A 17623-nucleotide genomic window follows, 5' to 3' on the forward strand; every position below is an offset into this window, starting at 1 on the left:
CTGTTTGGCTTCTAAGCCCAGGGCACGGCACGGGCAAAGGCATGGGCTTTGGAGTCACCAGGTGAGGGCTTGATGTCTTCTCTACCACTTTAGTTCTATGTCCTCTAAAAAGTTACCCGATGTGCTGATGGCCATGGTGCTGGTCTATGGAGTAGCCTCAATGCTCCAGCTCCCGGGTGGCATGTAATGAGGAGGAAAGGTCAATGAAGAGCACCCAACAGCACCTGGCCTATCAGGTACATGCCCAATACACACTAGCTATTCTTTCTCCCTTGACTGAAGGCACATTATGGAATACGCCTCTTTCTTTAAGAGGACAGAGCACATGTGCCCCTCTTCCCGGCTCCCCCTGGCATTCCAGGGGGATTTCTGAGCACTCGGGCGCAGATGCTCCAAGTTTCCCATTGTGCTGATATGAATGAGAAAGTCAGCCACTGCCACATCTGCAAGGGGCTTCTCTCAGGATCTCTGTCCAGGGAAATGGCACAAAATAGGTAAGCCTCAGGCCTGTGGGAAGTAGAACTTCTGCTCTGTTCCCATCAGCTCAAAGGCCTTCCCAAACCAGATACTTCACCCCGGTTGAGGGAGTACGTCTCCCAAAGTCCCTGTGAGTGGCCAAGCACTGGGTGACCTCCATAGCGGGTCACCTCCTGCACCTGCTGGCTGGGACTTAAGCTCGGAAGTATGATTTTAGGAGCCATTCCTTTCTCACCCTCACCCCTCCAAGGCTCTCCTTATTCTGAGCCTTAACATTGATTTTGAGAGTTCCCTGGAGTCTCATAATAATGAGACGTTTGTAATTACAAACAACTAGAGTGTCTAATGAGCTAGTGCGCCCTGGGAGTGGCTCTGTCACTTACTAACTGTAAGACCCCATGAAACATATTTCCTACCTCTGAACCTCAGCATTCTGATCTGTTAAGTGGGGCTAGTGAAATGTGCTGAGTACAGAGAAGTGCTCCAGCTCTCTCCCACCGGCCACAAATAAATGAACACGTGTGTGCGTACATTAAATGTTAAAGGAAAGCACAGTGAAAGTTAAGTAAGACAATGCATGTGAATGTGATTTCTGGAGGCTTCCACAGGGAATAAACAGGATGGTTTCCTGACAATGACTGGGGTGGGGGCTAAGGAGAAAGTCTTTTCCTTTTGTGTATATACCTATGTATACAGAATTACTTCTATGATAGCAAAAAAGTTCATAATTTCAAAAGAATATAATTAACGGTGATATTCTGTTCCGTGCACTTTTATACTAAGCTTTCAGGACCTAAATTATAGTGTTAACTGAGACAGACTCACACACAGTAAGTGAAACTGGTACAAAAATCATTATATCTTAGCTTTAAGTTACTTTAAGATTATATCGAGATTGTTCTAACACTATGAAAAATCACATTGAGTTGTATTTATACACTACCTAAAGAAAGAAGGTTCCCATGAATTCAAAATGTATTTCACTATTATAAAACAAAGCCATGAAACACCCTAAAGGTTCTATGAGTTCACTTGATGATGATGCATGGAGAAATGTCTGAGAAAGACTCACACAAAGGTGTGACTGAGATTACTGTTGGAAAAGTGCCCAGGACTGGGCAGAGGTTAGGGTGGAGGTAGGACAGAGTTAGAGAGGTTGCTTGTAATGTTTGGAGTTTTTATAGACTCTATAGAACAGATTAATATATTACGTGTATCATGAAATACTAATTTTTTAGAAACAGAAAGGAATCTTTGGAGATTATTAATTCCAAGTTCCCATTTTTATAGATGGGGAAACTGAGATGTGGAGAAGGAAGAGAGACTCCTGGCTCAGATGTCCCCCCACCATCCTCACTTGCAGGAGTGACCAGTGACCATGACACCTGCCACAATTCATCGTAATACAAAATCACCGTGGGCAGGAAGAGGACATACCGAAGTAACAGACAGAGGAGTTAGACACCAACACTTAGGAATGGCTTTTTCCAAAAATGAGGTTTTAGTTACACTATGAATCAATTAGTAAATACATCTCTCAACTCCAACCACGGTATGTTAATTGTTTTAATAGTCCCGATGGAAATTAATGTCATATTAATGCTAAACACAATTACATACAATATTTTCATACCATCTGAGCTACTTCAAACTGCCTTCCGAAACTGGCCTTTGACAAGGGAAAACAGTACAGGCAATTAGGAACTAATGAGAACCACGTTAATCCAGTGGTTGATAAAGATCAGGAAAGGCAACACCCGGAAAAGCTGTCTCCCTCTGGTTTCAGCAAGGAACAGATGAGAGGCAGCCATGTACTGAAGAGAACTTGCCTCTTCAAAGACTTTTCACATGACTTTGGAATATGAAAGAACTCGGGCCCTGCAAAGAAACCTAGCAGGGGCCACCAAGGATGCTGTTTCTGGATGTTCAGCACCTCTAAGCAGACCCATTGGGTTGGCCATGCCCAAGTAGGCTCCCCAAGCTCTCCCGGACCCAGATCCCCAGCCAGGCTCTCTCCCATACTGACCCTCTGCTCCCTTCCAGTGGAGCCAGAAGCCTGAGCCACCACCCACTGTACAGGACATGGTAGCCCTTCAACCCTGTCGATAGCCACTAATCATGCCTGCTGCCTGACGTTGCCGGACTGTTTCTGGAGCAGCCCCCTGCTGGAGCAGCTAGAGGCCTGAAGAAAATGTTGCTCCAAAAATGCTGGGAATGCATCTCAAATGGGCAGCTGGAGACTTGTCCTAACTTTTATTGCTATTTTTAAGATACCTCTATCCCTGGCGAGGCTGGGCTGGAGCCCGAGACCTCAGTTTTATTTGACCACATTTATCTCCAGAGGTCACTGAAAGCTAAGAATAAGAAGGGTCATAGAGTTCCCAACGCTATTTGCCAGAAAACCAGGGCAAACTTTTCATTTCCCACCATGGAAGCAGTTTTAAACATTGGCTTTGGGGCTAGCTCTAGAGCTGTCTCTGTTTCTCACAATCTCTCTCTTCTTCTCTCCTTGTCTCTCATCCTCTCTCCCTCCCTCTCTTCCTCCCCATCCCGCCCCCCCCAAACTCTCCTTCATTTCTATTTTGTACAGCCACTGACGACTCCTGGCTTACAAAGACATCAGCAGGTTAAGCCACCACTCCCAAACTCCTGGGCCAGACAAGTTCACATAGCATGCAGTGAGTAAAGCATACCGAGGCAGAGATTTCCATCAACAATTATTACCCATCTAGGAAAGGTAGCCCTAAAGTACACCTATGTGATATGCTGTATCTAGATAATATGCTGACGCCACTCTCTGGACACCTGCTTACACCGTAGAGTAGAGCATCTCTTTATTGCACATGTAACCCACTGCTCTTCACACTGCAGCCAGAGAGAACACTAATGAGAAGTAGAATCTCATCCCTGCTCCCTGTGGCTCCCCACTGCCCTAAGATGAAGTCCACATACCTCCATATGCCCACCACATTCTTCACGGTCTGGCTTCTGTTTTTTCTTCCCACCTCACCTCTCAGAGCCTATCCTCTACTTGAGCTCCCACCACCGAGCACCAAGTAGCCCGTCTACCCGGGATACATCATTCTCCCTACCATTATTTTAATTGGTGTGATTGGAATAAAATTCATCATATTTACCATAAAATTGGATTCTCTTAGCATCTTCCCCATCCCTGTCAATGGACCCACCATGCCCGGTCCTCTGACTTCAGCCCAATCTTGGGAGGTATCTTTGCCTTGGGCTCCCTCTTCTGTCCCTTGTCACCAATGCTGTCAGGTATTCTAGTAAACAGCTCATCTTCTCACTTCCCCTTCTACCACTCTGGTCTATGTTCACCAAGGTTCATGGCTGGTGACGGCAGCAACTCAGCCACCCTCCTGGAGTTATCCCAATTCTAGTCCATCCTTCTCTCTGAGACTAGATTAATTCTCCTACGCATACACTTTATCTATCATTCCTGGCTCTAAAAAGGTAACTTCCTATTACATCATATTACAATGCCTGCAGTATTTCAAGACTTCCCATTACCTACTTCATCTACCTATTCAAATTCAACAATGCTTTGGCTTATACTATCCTAGGAGTTTTGATATATTGTATTTCCTATATTATTCCTTACTGTGACCTTCTAAACACTCTCCTTGCTAATTACATCACCTAGCCCCTAAGTGTTCATCTAACACCCCAAATTCATCCCCACCCCATGACTTAGCCCATGCCGACTCCCCACCTAGCATACTCTTTCTGTCTTAAGACTCCTCAGGCCCTCCAGGAAGCCTACCCTTCCCATTCTAGCCCCCACCGATCTTTCTCTCTTCTGAACACCCACAGTGCTCATGTTCCACACTAGATATAATCCCTGAATAGCCTGCTATGTCTTATCCACTCTGTTTATTTCTTCCAACCAGCCCATAAACCTCTTCATGGTAAGGACAACCCTATATACTTCTTTGCTCCATAGTGTCTAGCAAAAGGCACTCAATAAACATTTATTGATGCACTGAAATTGATTTATAGTTATTCGGAAGGTTCAGGGCAGGGGAAAGATGGAGAGGAGAGTGATATCAATCTAGATCTTCCAGATAATTAGTTGGATCTACCACATCCGGTCATCTGCTGCCCTCCTCCTCCCGAGTTCTTTACCTGCAGAACTGAACTTCCTGGTCAAATTGTGAGTTTTCTGGTTGCGTTCCCTCCTTCAGCTGGCTGACGTTGAAAAAGGAGAGGGTGTGGTTGACAAAGCCGTGCAGGGTCCCGTTGTGACTATAGGCATACTGGTACACGAGACGGGGGATGAAGTCAGAGGTGATGGCAATGACAAAAGCCTGTAGGACAGAGCACACGCACTTGAGGAGTGGTCAGGATGGATGCTATCAGGTGGGACAGGGTCCTTCTGGGTGACAGACTGCTGCCCCTTGGGCTCCCCATCCAGAGGCACTGCTCTGGCTGATATAGAAGTCCTTATCTCTGAGGTCCCGTGGCTTTTCCATCTTTGCCATGTGTACGGGAATCCACAGACAGTGGCTGTCAGGAGGGTGAATTACAATCCCTGATGCAAAGGGTGCTAAGCCAGTGTGGATCATTTGGTTCTGGAGAGAATGAGCCACCTCTGGTCTGAATTGACACTGGTGTTAGCCAAGTGAAAGCAGAGTAGAAGATATTCTGAGAAAATTACTGACGTTGATTAGAGTGTCACTTAAGTGCAATGTGCAAGGACACTGAATGGCCATGTACATCTGCCTCTGAGTGACACCAGAAAACCAGGAATACCAAGGATATGGGTCCACAGTTCCCCCAATTTGACCATTGTCTCTTGACACTTTTCAGCACAGCATGTAACGGAAGTTGTTCTTTCAACCAAAGAAAGCAGTGGGTCTTGCCCAATCGAACCACATGTACCTAACATACTATCTGGCATATTTAAGTGTTCTATAAATGTCTACGGAGCAAACCAAACACCAAGTGAGTGATTGCATGTTTGAATGTGGAGGTACTTTCTGCAAAGAAAACCTTAAATCTTTTTGGCAGGTGTTTATACTGTATCCTGCACTAACAATTAAAGCCCTTTTAAAAATGTAGTTTAGGCGTTGTTTTCTAAATGTATATGAGTGTGGATGGCCATACCATATTTGAGAGTGAGTAATGTGCTTACAATCACCACAGCTACAACTTACTGAGCACTTGCTACATGTCCTTTCATCTTCCCATTTAATTTCCAGAATGATCCTATTTGGTGGGTAATCTTATGCTCTCTCATGTTTACAGATAGGTAAAGAAGACAGAAACCCAGGGAAGTAAGATTTCTTGTCATTCTGTCATATGATAGAAAGTACCTAGAACGCAGGGCCTCTTTTCCAGTAGACACAACCCCAAAGGAGCTACTGATCTGTTTTCAAATTGCACCTCATTTCTCAGCCACAAGATGTGCGCTTCCTACGTTGAACATTCACAGTGCAGAGAGCTGATTCTCTCTGCCTTTCCTCCTGCCTCTCCAGGCCTTTAGTGTGTTCTTAATAGGCAACCAAGTCACAGAATCAATGTTTCTCTCCCAGGGGAAAATGGGTGGTGGCTTTCTTGGGAGGTGCCAAGCTGGGGGTCTTTTCTTGGGAGGTAGGACAGGAGGCCCTGCCTAGCCACCATCCATACAAAAGGCAGAAGCAAAAGTTCCTATTGGCTTGGGCCCATCAGGATTTCCTCTGAAATGTGGACATGTCTGGCAAGGCAGTTAAAGAGGTCACAACAGGTAGGACCCCTCTTCTTGCATGTCCTATCTTAACCTACGCGGTGCCAGAGTCCATGGGAATAATTAGGACTTCGCATTGACAGCTTGGAGGAACCGTAATTAGGAACCGCCGCCCGGGCAATGCTCCAGGTATTGTTTAGCTCAGGAGGAGAAAAAGAAAGGAAAGAGATGGATAGATATGCGGAATTCTTTCCTCATTATTCTTGGCTCCGAGGAAAGATCAGATTTTGACTCTTAAGGTCACGGTATGCACTCTGGTGGGTAATTACCTTCCTTTCTCTCTGTGAAATTAACGATATAGTAGCGCGGCTCTGGCCAATGGCACCACGTATGCACTACTAACCAGGGGGCTGCCTTTAACAAAGCTCCAGAAGGAAAAGGCTGGGAGGTAACGAGGGCTGGTATCCTGCTCTGAAGACCTCAGCTCCTGTGGAAAGCCCTTCCCACAGGGCTAGGGTGTCACGAATTTAACACTTACGTTGCTGATAACAGAGAACTTGCCGATCCCGGAGAGAATGTCAAACCAAATCCCTGTAAGACAGAAAGAAGGGCATCTGGCTCATTCCCACCCTTGGCCCGGTGACAATAAGGCTGCAGCTCAGGGTGATGCTCCACAGGCACATTACCAGTGGAGGTTTGCCAGGTCCCCCAGAAATGGGCTTGCTACAAAGCCTTAGGTGTCCCCCTCCACCGTCTGGAAAGCAGGGGGACAAGTAGGGGTGGATAAAGGTCTCCCAGAGCCTGAAGATATGAGAATGAGGACCTCCAAGGGCTTCCCCCAGCCCTCTTGATTCCAGACGTGGTGTGATGGTGGTGGCAGGTCATGGCAGGGAGACTGAGGGGACAGACAGAGGCAGAGGGCCTGCCATGGTCTCTAAGCAGGGGACATACCGATATCTTTGGTTCTCACGGCATCAGGCCGTCTCAGCTCAGTCACAAACTTCTTTGCATCAAGCCGCACTTCAATGACATTGTTGAGGAGGGCAAACACAGGTGCCAGAGGGAAGGAGGCCACAAAGAGGGTGACAAAGCCAAACTGGATGACTACGAGAGAGAAGAGGAGGAGAAGCATCGCTGGGAAGAAGTAAGAGCTAGATAAACTTTGCCTTGCAGCTATGGCCCCTTGGCTTTTTCTTATGGGGTCTCTTTCCCACCTTGATCTCCCAGGCTCCCTTTTTCTCCTGCCCACAGTCATGGGTGTTTCTCTCTCAGTATCTGCAGGCCCACCAGCCAAGGCTGTCACCCAGGAGCAAAGCTCTGCATTAGGCACAGTGAGAAGACATGAGAAAAGGAATCTCTCCTTTCCATCACTCTATGTCCAGTCACTAATCCTGGTCCTCTAACTCACAGGTTGACCACCTTTCTCAGCAAGGGTCCAGAGAGTAAATATTTTTGTATTTGCAGGCCACATAGTCTTGTCACAATGACTTAACTCTGCCATTGTAGAGTGAAAGCAGCTAGAGACAAAACGTAGACAAATGGGCTTCCAATAAAACTTTATTTACAAAGGCAGTACGTAAACTGAGCTGGATTTGGCCCATGGGACATAATTTGCCATCCCCTGATGTAACATAAAAAAAATCACCTCCCAAATTTGGACTCTTCTTTCTATACCCATAGTCCCTGCCTTTATTTAGAAAGTTTATTCATTCATCACACATTTATTGAGAGCTCACTGAGGGTCAGGCACCTTGCCAAGTATTTAAGGAGGCGAAGGTCTGGTCCTACTTTCAGGGAGCTGGGTGTTAAAGCAGAAGAGAGAAATGTACACAAAGATGTGCTGCAAGATTTTATGCGTGCCAAGAGAGCCTCCATATCAAACACCTAAGCTTAGTCCTGAAAGGTGCGCCTGGATTAAAGAGAGCATCCCAAGCCATGGAAGCAGTGTGAGCAAAGGAAAGGAAGCAGCTTGTGCCAATCAGATGGCCATGTGGAGCCCAGCTCCTCATCCCTTCCACCTGGACAATTTCAAGAGCCTCCTAACTGCTTCCCTTGTCACCAGTTTTCCCAGAACCTCCAGCAGTCTGATCCTGTCACTTACCTCCTCCTGAAAATGTCTGCTGGCTCCCTTGTGTTCACTGGGTATAGGCCAAATTACTCATGTTGGGATGCAGATACCTTATAATCTGCTCCCGACCACCCTCCAGCCCTGTCTCTCAACATCTCCCCCCAGCCATCATGCCTGTGGCTTCTGGCACTGAGCTTCTGCCCCTCCGGATCCTCTCTGATCCTGTCAGGTGCTCCTATACACTTGTGGACAAGCACTCGTTCACCAGCTAGCAATGTCCATGCACCCTCGAGACAGTTCAAATACCATCTCTTTGGAGAAGCCTGCTCCTCCTGCTCTATCCTCGCACCACCACCTTTGTGCCTGCCTCTGTTACGGCCATCATCATGTACTGTTGTGATTGATCTACTCACATGTCTTCATTTCCCACTAGAAAGGCAAGGGCTCCGTCCAACCCTAGGGGCTCAGCACCCACAGTCCTGAGCCCCAGGAAAACCAGTCTAATAGGACACCCGTACATACCAAGGGCAAGTTATTTACTTTTCTGTGTCTTAGTAACTTCAACTATAAATTGAGGATGATAATACCCACCTAGGTTGTCACAAAGGTAAATGATACTGTACAAATAAAGCACTTAGAACAATGTCTGGCACCTAATAATTGTTCAGTAATATTACCTGTTACGTATATTTTTACTCTTGTTGGAATAAATATCAATACTTACAGATGGCTGCCATGTATATTGCACACTTACATGTTAAACAGACACAAACTTTTTTTTAAAAAAATGTTTATTTATTTATTTTTGAGAGAGAAAGAACACAAGCAGGCAAGGAGCAGAAAGAGAGAGAGGGAAACAGAATCTGAAGCAGGCTCCAGGCTCTGAGCTGTCAGCGCAGATCATGGAACAGGGCTTGAACCCACGAACTTGAGATCATGACCTGAGCTTAAGTAGGACGCTTAACCAACTGAGCCACCCAGGTGCCCCAAACAGACACAAATTTAAGCACTAACTGAGAGTCAGGAGGCCTAACCTCTAGCCCTGGATATGTTTCTCACTAGCCGTATGTCTCTGGGCAATTTACTCTGTTTCAATGGACTTCAATATCTCCATTGATAAATTCCAAACAGACTGGTTTAAATTCCTTTCAGGTCTGATTTGTAATGATGCTGTGGTTCTCATTCTCTCAGACAAGCTTCAAGATTCTAGAATATCCAAATAAAGAATGAAAAACAGGATCCAAACTAAAAAAATAATAAAAAAAGAAAAAAATAAATGTTCACAGAGGGATATGCCTAAACTCAGTCGAAGTTTCGAGAAAGAGAACATGCGTGGAACTTCACCCAGCACAACTGCTTTTGATTTGGCAGCTTGATCGGACCCACAGTTGTGGTTTATTGCTCTTGCTGATACAAGTCTGTCACTGCCATGGTCTTTGATGCCCAGTGGATTCTCAGCTGGCCCTGGGAGACCGGCAGGTGCCAGTTGGTGGCAAGATGCACCAGAAAGCTCGGATTTGTTAAGGTTGGGCCCATGGAAGGATGACTGCCAAGCTGGCTGGCCAAAGGGGTTGGGGTGGTGGGGAGGGAAAGAGAAATCTTCAAAAACAAGCTCTGGGAGCCAGTTCAAAATGCAGGGTCTATGGCATCTTTTAAATCAGGCTTTGCTGAGGAATTCACTTTAGAGTTGGGGGTGGGGGCAGAGAGAGTGGAATTAACAAGGAAAGCAAAACAGATGTTAGACTAGTTTTCTAAAACCTGTAAAATGCATGTCTGTATTTAAGTGTATATATATGAACCTGTCTTTATTTATGGACTTCTAAATTGGTCTTCTTGATTCTAATGAGCTCAGTTCTACAGGGCAAATGTTCTTCGTCTTGTAAGTGACTTCCTCTCACAGAACTGTGTAAACTCTCCAAAGCCCCAACAAGGGTCAGGCAAGGAGACTGACAGGAAAAGGAAGGGGCAGGTTACTTCTGAGTGACTATAAATGTAGACAGCCTGCCCTCACCATACTCCTAGCAGCGGCACTACACATCCAGTGTCTTCTGGCTATAGGAAAATAGGACTCTCTACTTACTCTCCTTTCCTTCACGTCATCTCCAGAGGCAGATATGAGACCTCTCCCAGGGGTTGCCCTGACAGTTTGCTTTCTTACCTTCATAAGCTCTCCAGACACACAGGCTCCCTTCGATTTCTCTTCTGTTGGCACAAAGGACTGCCAGTGGCAGCTCAGTGCTATCAGTGCCCATGAATTACCTCAAGTCCATGATATGGTTCTTGTCTTTCTCCTTGCCATGTAAGCCTGTGTGTCCGGCACTGGATAGCCTCAAGGGGTTGGGCTCAGCACAGGCCAGTGGATCTGTCCCCCTTCCAGTGTTACCTGGGGTACTTAGGCTGAGAGGAGCCACTCTCTGTAGATGCTCCATTTCTGCAGGTGCTGCCTGCTTGGATGGGGCATACTACACATATCTAGGAATCAACCCAAAGAGGCAGAAACAAATAGGAAGCTTTGGTTTATCTCGGGGAGAAAAAAATATATCAAACTATAGCCTTCCAAATCCAAGACCTTCTTTTTAGTCAAAGGCCTAACTGCTGTATCAGATGGGCGTCCTTCTGGGTTCACTTCAGAGGACACGATGATACCGGCCTTCACCAAGATTTGCTTCTAAAAACAGCCAGCCTCCACTGGGAGAAGAACAACGCCAGGAACCCTCAGTGCACTACATAATAGAAGCCAGCTTGGCTTGACCAACAACAGATTAAACCTGGCCAAGCCAATTACGGAGGAATCCATAAGTTGATTTTCAACTAAATCTTTACAAAGCCTGCTGTTAAGTGCTCCAGAAATGCTGAGCTGGAAGCAGAAAGATTGGAAACATTCCGAGGCCCAAACTCCATCAGTTTTCTCATCTCAGTCTCTAGGACCTTTTAAAATAACCACCAGCCCTATACTACCTAGTGCTGGAGACAATTAAAATCTTGGCCTTGGTTACCTGGGCTTAGGTTAAAATAACAAGGAGGAGTGTATTAAATTAAACAAGATGGCTTCCAGCAAGGACATTCCAGGACAATGTGCTTAAAGAAGAAAAATAGTACATTAGGTAGAATAGATTGGCCAGGATTGGTGGAAAAGCTCTTGATGGAACATAGTTTTTACTCATTTATTTAAAATTCTTCAGTGAAAATATCCACCCTCCCCTTACACATGTGCACATGTGTACACACACACACAAACACACACACACACACAGATCCTTGTCATGGCATTCAAAACTCTTTGTGATCTAACCCTAATTTATTTTTACAGACACATCTCCTCACCATGCTCTGTGCTCAGCGTTAACACTTAGCTGGTATGCTTGAAGACCAACTTTGTCTGCTTTCCAACCATTTCAAAACCATTTGTACTTCTTCAAACTCACCATGTTTTCCATGTCTCTGAGCCTTCGTACATCCTGCTACTCTCTGTAATTATCCTTCTCTTCTTGTCTGCTGAATGAATCACCATCTACATTTCAGATCCAACTCACATCTAACCTTCTCTATGGAGACTCTCCTACACCCCAGTCCTACCTCCTCACCCACCTCCTCACTCCATAAAGTCTTGTTCTATATTTCTGTCTAACTTGCTCCCTAGATGGGAAACCCCTTGAGACCATGGCCATATCTGATTCGTTTCTGAGTCCCCACAATTTTGTGTGGTGCCTATCCCACAACAGATGTTCAGAGATTATTTATTTCATAAATACAAACTTCCCTTTTTTACCAGCTGTAAACATAAAACAGATACAAAAAGAGGCAGCTTCTAAACTGTGGGAATGGAAGTCACTGCACTTAGTGATGGTGAGGTGAGATGGGGCACAAATGCTAACACCTCCACACAGCAGTTTTTAGTGCTATAAACTTGCACAGGGGACTTTGAGGAAAGTGGTGTAAAACCAGTCAGTTAGGAGAGTCTAAATCTAATGAAAATAATTATAGCATTTTCCCCCTCAACTCTTGATAGCTTAGTAAAAGCAACACAGTCTGCTTAAGGGGATTAAAACCTGGGGGCTTGAGAATTTTCCCTTTTATGAACCACTAACAAGAAGCAATGCAAGGAAATTTTCGAGGGACACACTGATGTGAGCTTGTCTTCTCACTCAGGAAGCAGTTACTAAAAATTACAAACAGCCCATTAACATAAGCGCTTATGTGAAAACATAGTAAGGGTACATCATCACTGTTGATTTCATCAGCCCCTATTTCAAGGCTGCAACCCAGTGATGCCCTCCTCCTGAGGGCAAGGGAAGCCAACTGTGCTCAGCACTGAAAGTATCTGTTGTAAAAAAGAATTGCAAATGTTGGTTGATGATTAAATAGAAAGAGATGCTGAGAAGGGCGTGAGCTGGTTCCTCAGCCTGGGCCTGTACTGCTTAGGAAAACAGTTAAAAGCCCTGAAAGAATATAAGAAGGTTCTCAATGCCCATCATTCACCATTAATTCACCCATCCAGCAATCACTTATTGAGCACATTCTATACATTGGGCACCATGTTTGTTGCTAGGAAACAAAGATGAACAGATTACTATGTCATCCTTCCAAGAGCTCACAGTATGCGGTGGAGAAGCTGGCCATGAAAACACACGCTGCTGGTGTCACAGAGTTGAACTCTAATGGCAGCATTAATAGAGCACCAGGGCAGGAATAACTCACATTCACCAGCAGATCCATGAAGGCTTCACAGATTCACAACCACTGGGCTTGACTTGAAGAACAAAGTAAAAGAGGCATTTGAAGGTTGGCTCTACGGTTGGTAGTTAAGATCTATCCTGAAAATCCACAGATCCGGGGCGTCTGGGTGGCTCAGTCAGTTAAGCGTCCAACTTCAGCACAGGTCACGATCTCACGGTTGGTGAGTTCAAGCCCCACATCGGGCTCTGTGCTGACAGCTCAGAGGCTGGAACCTACTTGGATTCTGTGTCTCCCTCTCTCTCTTTGCTCCTTCCCCACTCACACTGTCTCTCTCTCTCAAAAATAAATAAACATTAAAAAATTGTTGTAGAAAAAGAAAATCCACAGATCCAAGTTTACAAATGAACTACTTAGGAAATAAAGACAGTCAGTGGAATTCCTTTGCAGTATGTATGGAGTCACTTGGGGTTTATACAATGGATCAGGCTCAATTCAGAAACTCTGGAAGTCATAACAGGAAGGAATAGGTTTGAAGCAACAGATTAAATATTAAGAGTTTACTGCATACAAATCAATGCAACATTGGGACAAATCAGCAAGGCATATTTTCTTTTCTTTGTGATTAAGGGAGACCCAATACCCACTTTGCCCTCACCCCCACACAAATTCTGAAATACTAGTTTCTTCAGATGGGGAAAGAAGATCCAGTGACTTTTGAGAGTTTTGCTCTTCAACAATTCAGAGTCTAGCTATAACAGCAGAACTCTGGGTGATAGTATGATGCAGACCAGTCCATTAGCAGCTCTCTTCCCTCCTTGGGAGCAGAGGCTAGGGTCAAGGGAGCCTTCAGAGATGAAGTGTGCTGACGACCACAGAAAAGGGCAGGAGAATGTGACTCTCAGCCACAGGGGGCTTAAAGGCCTGGACACTATGGTCTTCTGGAAAAAATCTGCCCATTGTTCCCCTTCCATATCTTTTAAGCAAAACTCCAAGCGCTCAGACTTCATGGAGCTTCAACCAACATTTCTTAAACATCTACCATGTGTAGGCACCATGCTCTCTGGTTCATAAAATAATAGTGTCAAGTATTATTATTATTTCCATTTTTCGAGTAAGAAAACTGAGTCTCAGATGAAATAATTTTCCCAGGGCCACATACCTAGCAATTGATGAAGATGGGAAACAAAGATAGTTTCTGATGCCAACATAATTTGATATCCTTTCCTCACACAAAAATGTAAATACTAGGCCCTGTGTCCACTCTCACATCTCTTAGGTTTCCTTTATTGGATCTTCTCCAATCCGATTTCTAATATTCTTGTCAGACAATGAACCAGCATCTGTGCTGATATTTTCACTCTCCAAAGCACCTTCACTCACATGTCTTGTATGACTGGTGCACTAGAGCTGTCCCTGCTATTGTCCGTGTCATTACTCCTGTCTGGCCTGAATTTGTGCCCCCTCAAAAAACTGACATCAGTGGACCTAGTTCAGCATCTTAAAACAAGAGAGAACTGAGTTGGTGAGATCTACTGATTTATTTCTGATTTTCAAAGAACAGCCTGGTGAATTTCCAATAAATGTTTATTGTGAACAAATGAATGACCTGGCTTACTCATGCTTGTTTACTTTATCCATCTGCAAAACGGGAATGTGAAGGCCAGTTACTCATTTCTTCCTCTCATCCATTCATCCATCCATCCGTCAATCCTCCCATATACCTATTTGGGCCATGGTAACACAGTCAGTGAGGCAGAAGGGCAATGAAACTAGGCATGATTGGAAAGAAGTTCCCAAGCAACAAATGATTAAGAACGTTTTTCCTTTATTTCTTTTCCCCTTTCATCTTCCCAAAGGGTTGTAAAAAAGTCAACAAAAGGAACACACAGTGAGGTTTATGGAATTTTAGAAAAAAGGAAGTGACAGAGAAAGGAGAGAGAAACAAATACGCAAACTCTAAGGACCTATTATGGGGCCACAGCTGAGCAACAGAGTTCACTCTGAGCTTCCTGGGTGTTCCAGAAAGAAGAGAAATGATAAAGTGATGGTGTTCTCCATAAGTTTTAACCTTAAAGACTGCCTTCCATTCATTCATTCACTCATTTCATAAGCACTGACTGGGCATCTTCTGTTCACCAGAAGCCTTCTGTAGTACACTTAGGGGTATCATATCCAAATATACTCTTGTCTTTTCTCTTAAGTATGTATGGAGAGAGGGACTCCTAGTACAGAAAGTGACAAGCAATGTACACTTCAAACAGAGAGAGAGAGAGAGAGAGAGAGGGAGAGAGACATGAACTGTGACTCACCCTACTTCCCAGAAACACTGGAATGAGACCCTGGATACTGCCTGAACTGTGTTTAAATGCCATTTGGAGAAGATGGCAGGTGCCTGATTATCCAGTGAGATGACTCAGTTTGTATAAACAGGATGGTTCAGGGAGGGGAATTTCCTGATTCTCTGAGCCATTGCCTCGTAGCACACAATCTTGGAGTTCTGTGACAAAATGATCGAGCTTCAGTGCTGATGCTTGTACAGATACTCTGGAATATTTCATCACTTACAGCTAAGGCACCCCTGGGACTAGTTTTATATATCCAGCCCGTTAGAAACTTGGAAATTACCCAGTGTGGTCTCTATTATCCATGACCAAAGAATATCAGAATATGGAAGGGATCCTGGGTGTCACCGAAGTCACTGCTCTATTGGAAGCTCTCTACTCTTTCTTTAGTAAGGGGCTACCTTTACCTGGTCATTTCCAGGGGAGGATACTCAGGGAGGTATGGAGCCAGCTCTTTCCATTGCTCATTATTCTCTGTCTCAGTTGCAAGTCACTGAGACTTCAGGCCATTTGTTACAAAGCTTTATCATAGCTGTAGCTGACTATTACATAGAATATTTTGCCTGAAGTACCCAGATGATTAAACAAGTCTACCAATTTGTATGGCCTTAGGAAGCCTGCCTTTGGGAGGATACCATTCCCTAATCATAAGCACTTGAAAATAAGGATTCTTGGCCCCTGGTTGGGGGAAGTCAGGGGTAGATTGTGCCAGCTAAATCAACACAGCCAGAGGGGCTGGAGAGCTCTGATGAACGATGATGTCTGTGGAGTCCAATTGTCACTCTATCTTCAAGGTCCACACTACAGAATCACCTCTTTCATTCTATATTCCTCTTCTTTCCTTTTCAAACATTCATTGAGCACCTACTGTATGCCAGGCCCAGTGGTTAGGTGCTATGAATGAATAAAACACAAATCCTGACCTCAAGAAGCTCCCTTCACAGTTTCATGAATATGAACATAGGCCACTGGTCTTCAATTGTATCACTTATTTATCTGATAAACTGGCAATAAACTTGATCGAGAGATTCTTTGGGAACTGAATTAAATTTGGGCCCACGTTCTTATGCCAAAGTTACTTTACACAAGTGGAACTATGGCAAGTAGCAGAGAACTAACGTTGCCTGCAGCCTTAAAGCAACTCAGGAATTTCCTCCCATTGGCCCTGAGGAAAACTCCACAATGGGGTTGTGAGGGGCCTGTGGCCAAAAAGCTTTGAAGCCCCATTTTGGGGTTGGGGACAGTGATGATTAATGTCACAGCCTGCTCCTGGGCCAGCATTCTTTCCTCCCCTCAGAGATGGGGGTGGGCGACTACTCTTGAAGTCCTTTTTAGTAAGCTCTTCAGGAAAAGGGTTTGATATTGGAGATTCCCTCGAAAGCTTGCTGTTCCCCTCACAGGTTTCTCCAGCTTAATCCCTCACTCTCAGGTTTCTCTTTGTCTGGGGCTGGCCCATCCCCACCACCAGTGCCGCCCAGAGGTAGCTCCCTACAGCCAGTGCCCCCTCCACAGGCTGACTCTCAGCAACCCCCCCATGCCACCCCCCAACTCCCAGCTTCCCTTTCACCTCATGGCCCCTCCCCCATGCCTGCTGGGCCCCGGTTCCAGTTCAATTTAGAAAAATGTAAATATAATACATCTCTCTCTGCTGCCTCCCTCAACTGATGACGTGCCTCACCATTACAACTGACAGGCTCAGAGTGGGCTCAGCGCACTTCCTGTCTGCATGGGTGGTCCTGGGGATCACGGGGAAGGAAGCTGACAGCTGAGAGCGGGGCAAGGGATCACCATGTCAGGCACACCAGAGGGAGTGGGCAGCTTTGGTTTCACTGCTCTCATTTTTGTTCAAAGCCCAAGACAAGGGCCTTTCTGGAATTAGGAGGTCTAGCCCATTGGGAAGGAAGAAGGATACCTCACCCTACCCCATCCCTCCGCTAAAGCCCAAGTTCCCATAAGTCTTCATGAAAGTCTCTTACACAATGATCCAGGAAGGGGCTCTGGCTTTCAGTCCCACTAACGGGTCTGTGGGGCAACCTGAGGCAACTTGCATCACTCCCTGGGCCTCTTGGCTTCAAGGTACACTGTCTAAGATGGATATGTGAACTGGGATGCCAGCACTGGAAGAGACCCTGGAGGTTACCTGGTCCAGCGGTTTGAAACTCTTTATTCTTGTCAAGACACTCAGTGAAAAATGATTACGTGCACCATTCACTTCCATTGGGGTGGCCAGGTTTTGTGCATGCTGAAACTTTCTTTGCTCTCTCATTCAAAAATAATCTAGAAATGTGAGAAAGTGAGGGTGATGTTGCCTCTGCTTTACCTTATATTTTTAAACTATATTATCAGTAGGAGCACCTAAGTTGTTATATATTACAC

At 45.3% G+C, this 17623-nt stretch overlaps 1 protein-coding gene across 1 annotated transcript in view; it reads right to left on the reverse strand.

Annotated features, from left to right (window-relative positions):
- The window catches only part of ANO2 (anoctamin 2), a 257957-nt gene that overhangs the window by 5972 nt on the left and 234362 nt on the right, over window positions 1-17623 (reverse strand). The window contains exons 18-20 of the mRNA XM_047866504.1: window positions 7112-7264; window positions 6699-6751; window positions 4621-4802 (exon numbers count right to left, since the gene is read on the reverse strand). Of these exons, the coding sequence (XP_047722460.1) occupies window positions 4621-4802; window positions 6699-6751; window positions 7112-7264 (388 nt within the window). The remainder of the gene's footprint in view (window positions 1-4620; window positions 4803-6698; window positions 6752-7111; window positions 7265-17623) is intronic.

This window comes from Prionailurus viverrinus, chromosome B4 (assembly GCF_022837055.1).
Source record: "Prionailurus viverrinus isolate Anna chromosome B4, UM_Priviv_1.0, whole genome shotgun sequence".
Classification (NCBI taxonomy): domain Eukaryota; kingdom Metazoa; phylum Chordata; class Mammalia; order Carnivora; family Felidae; genus Prionailurus; species Prionailurus viverrinus.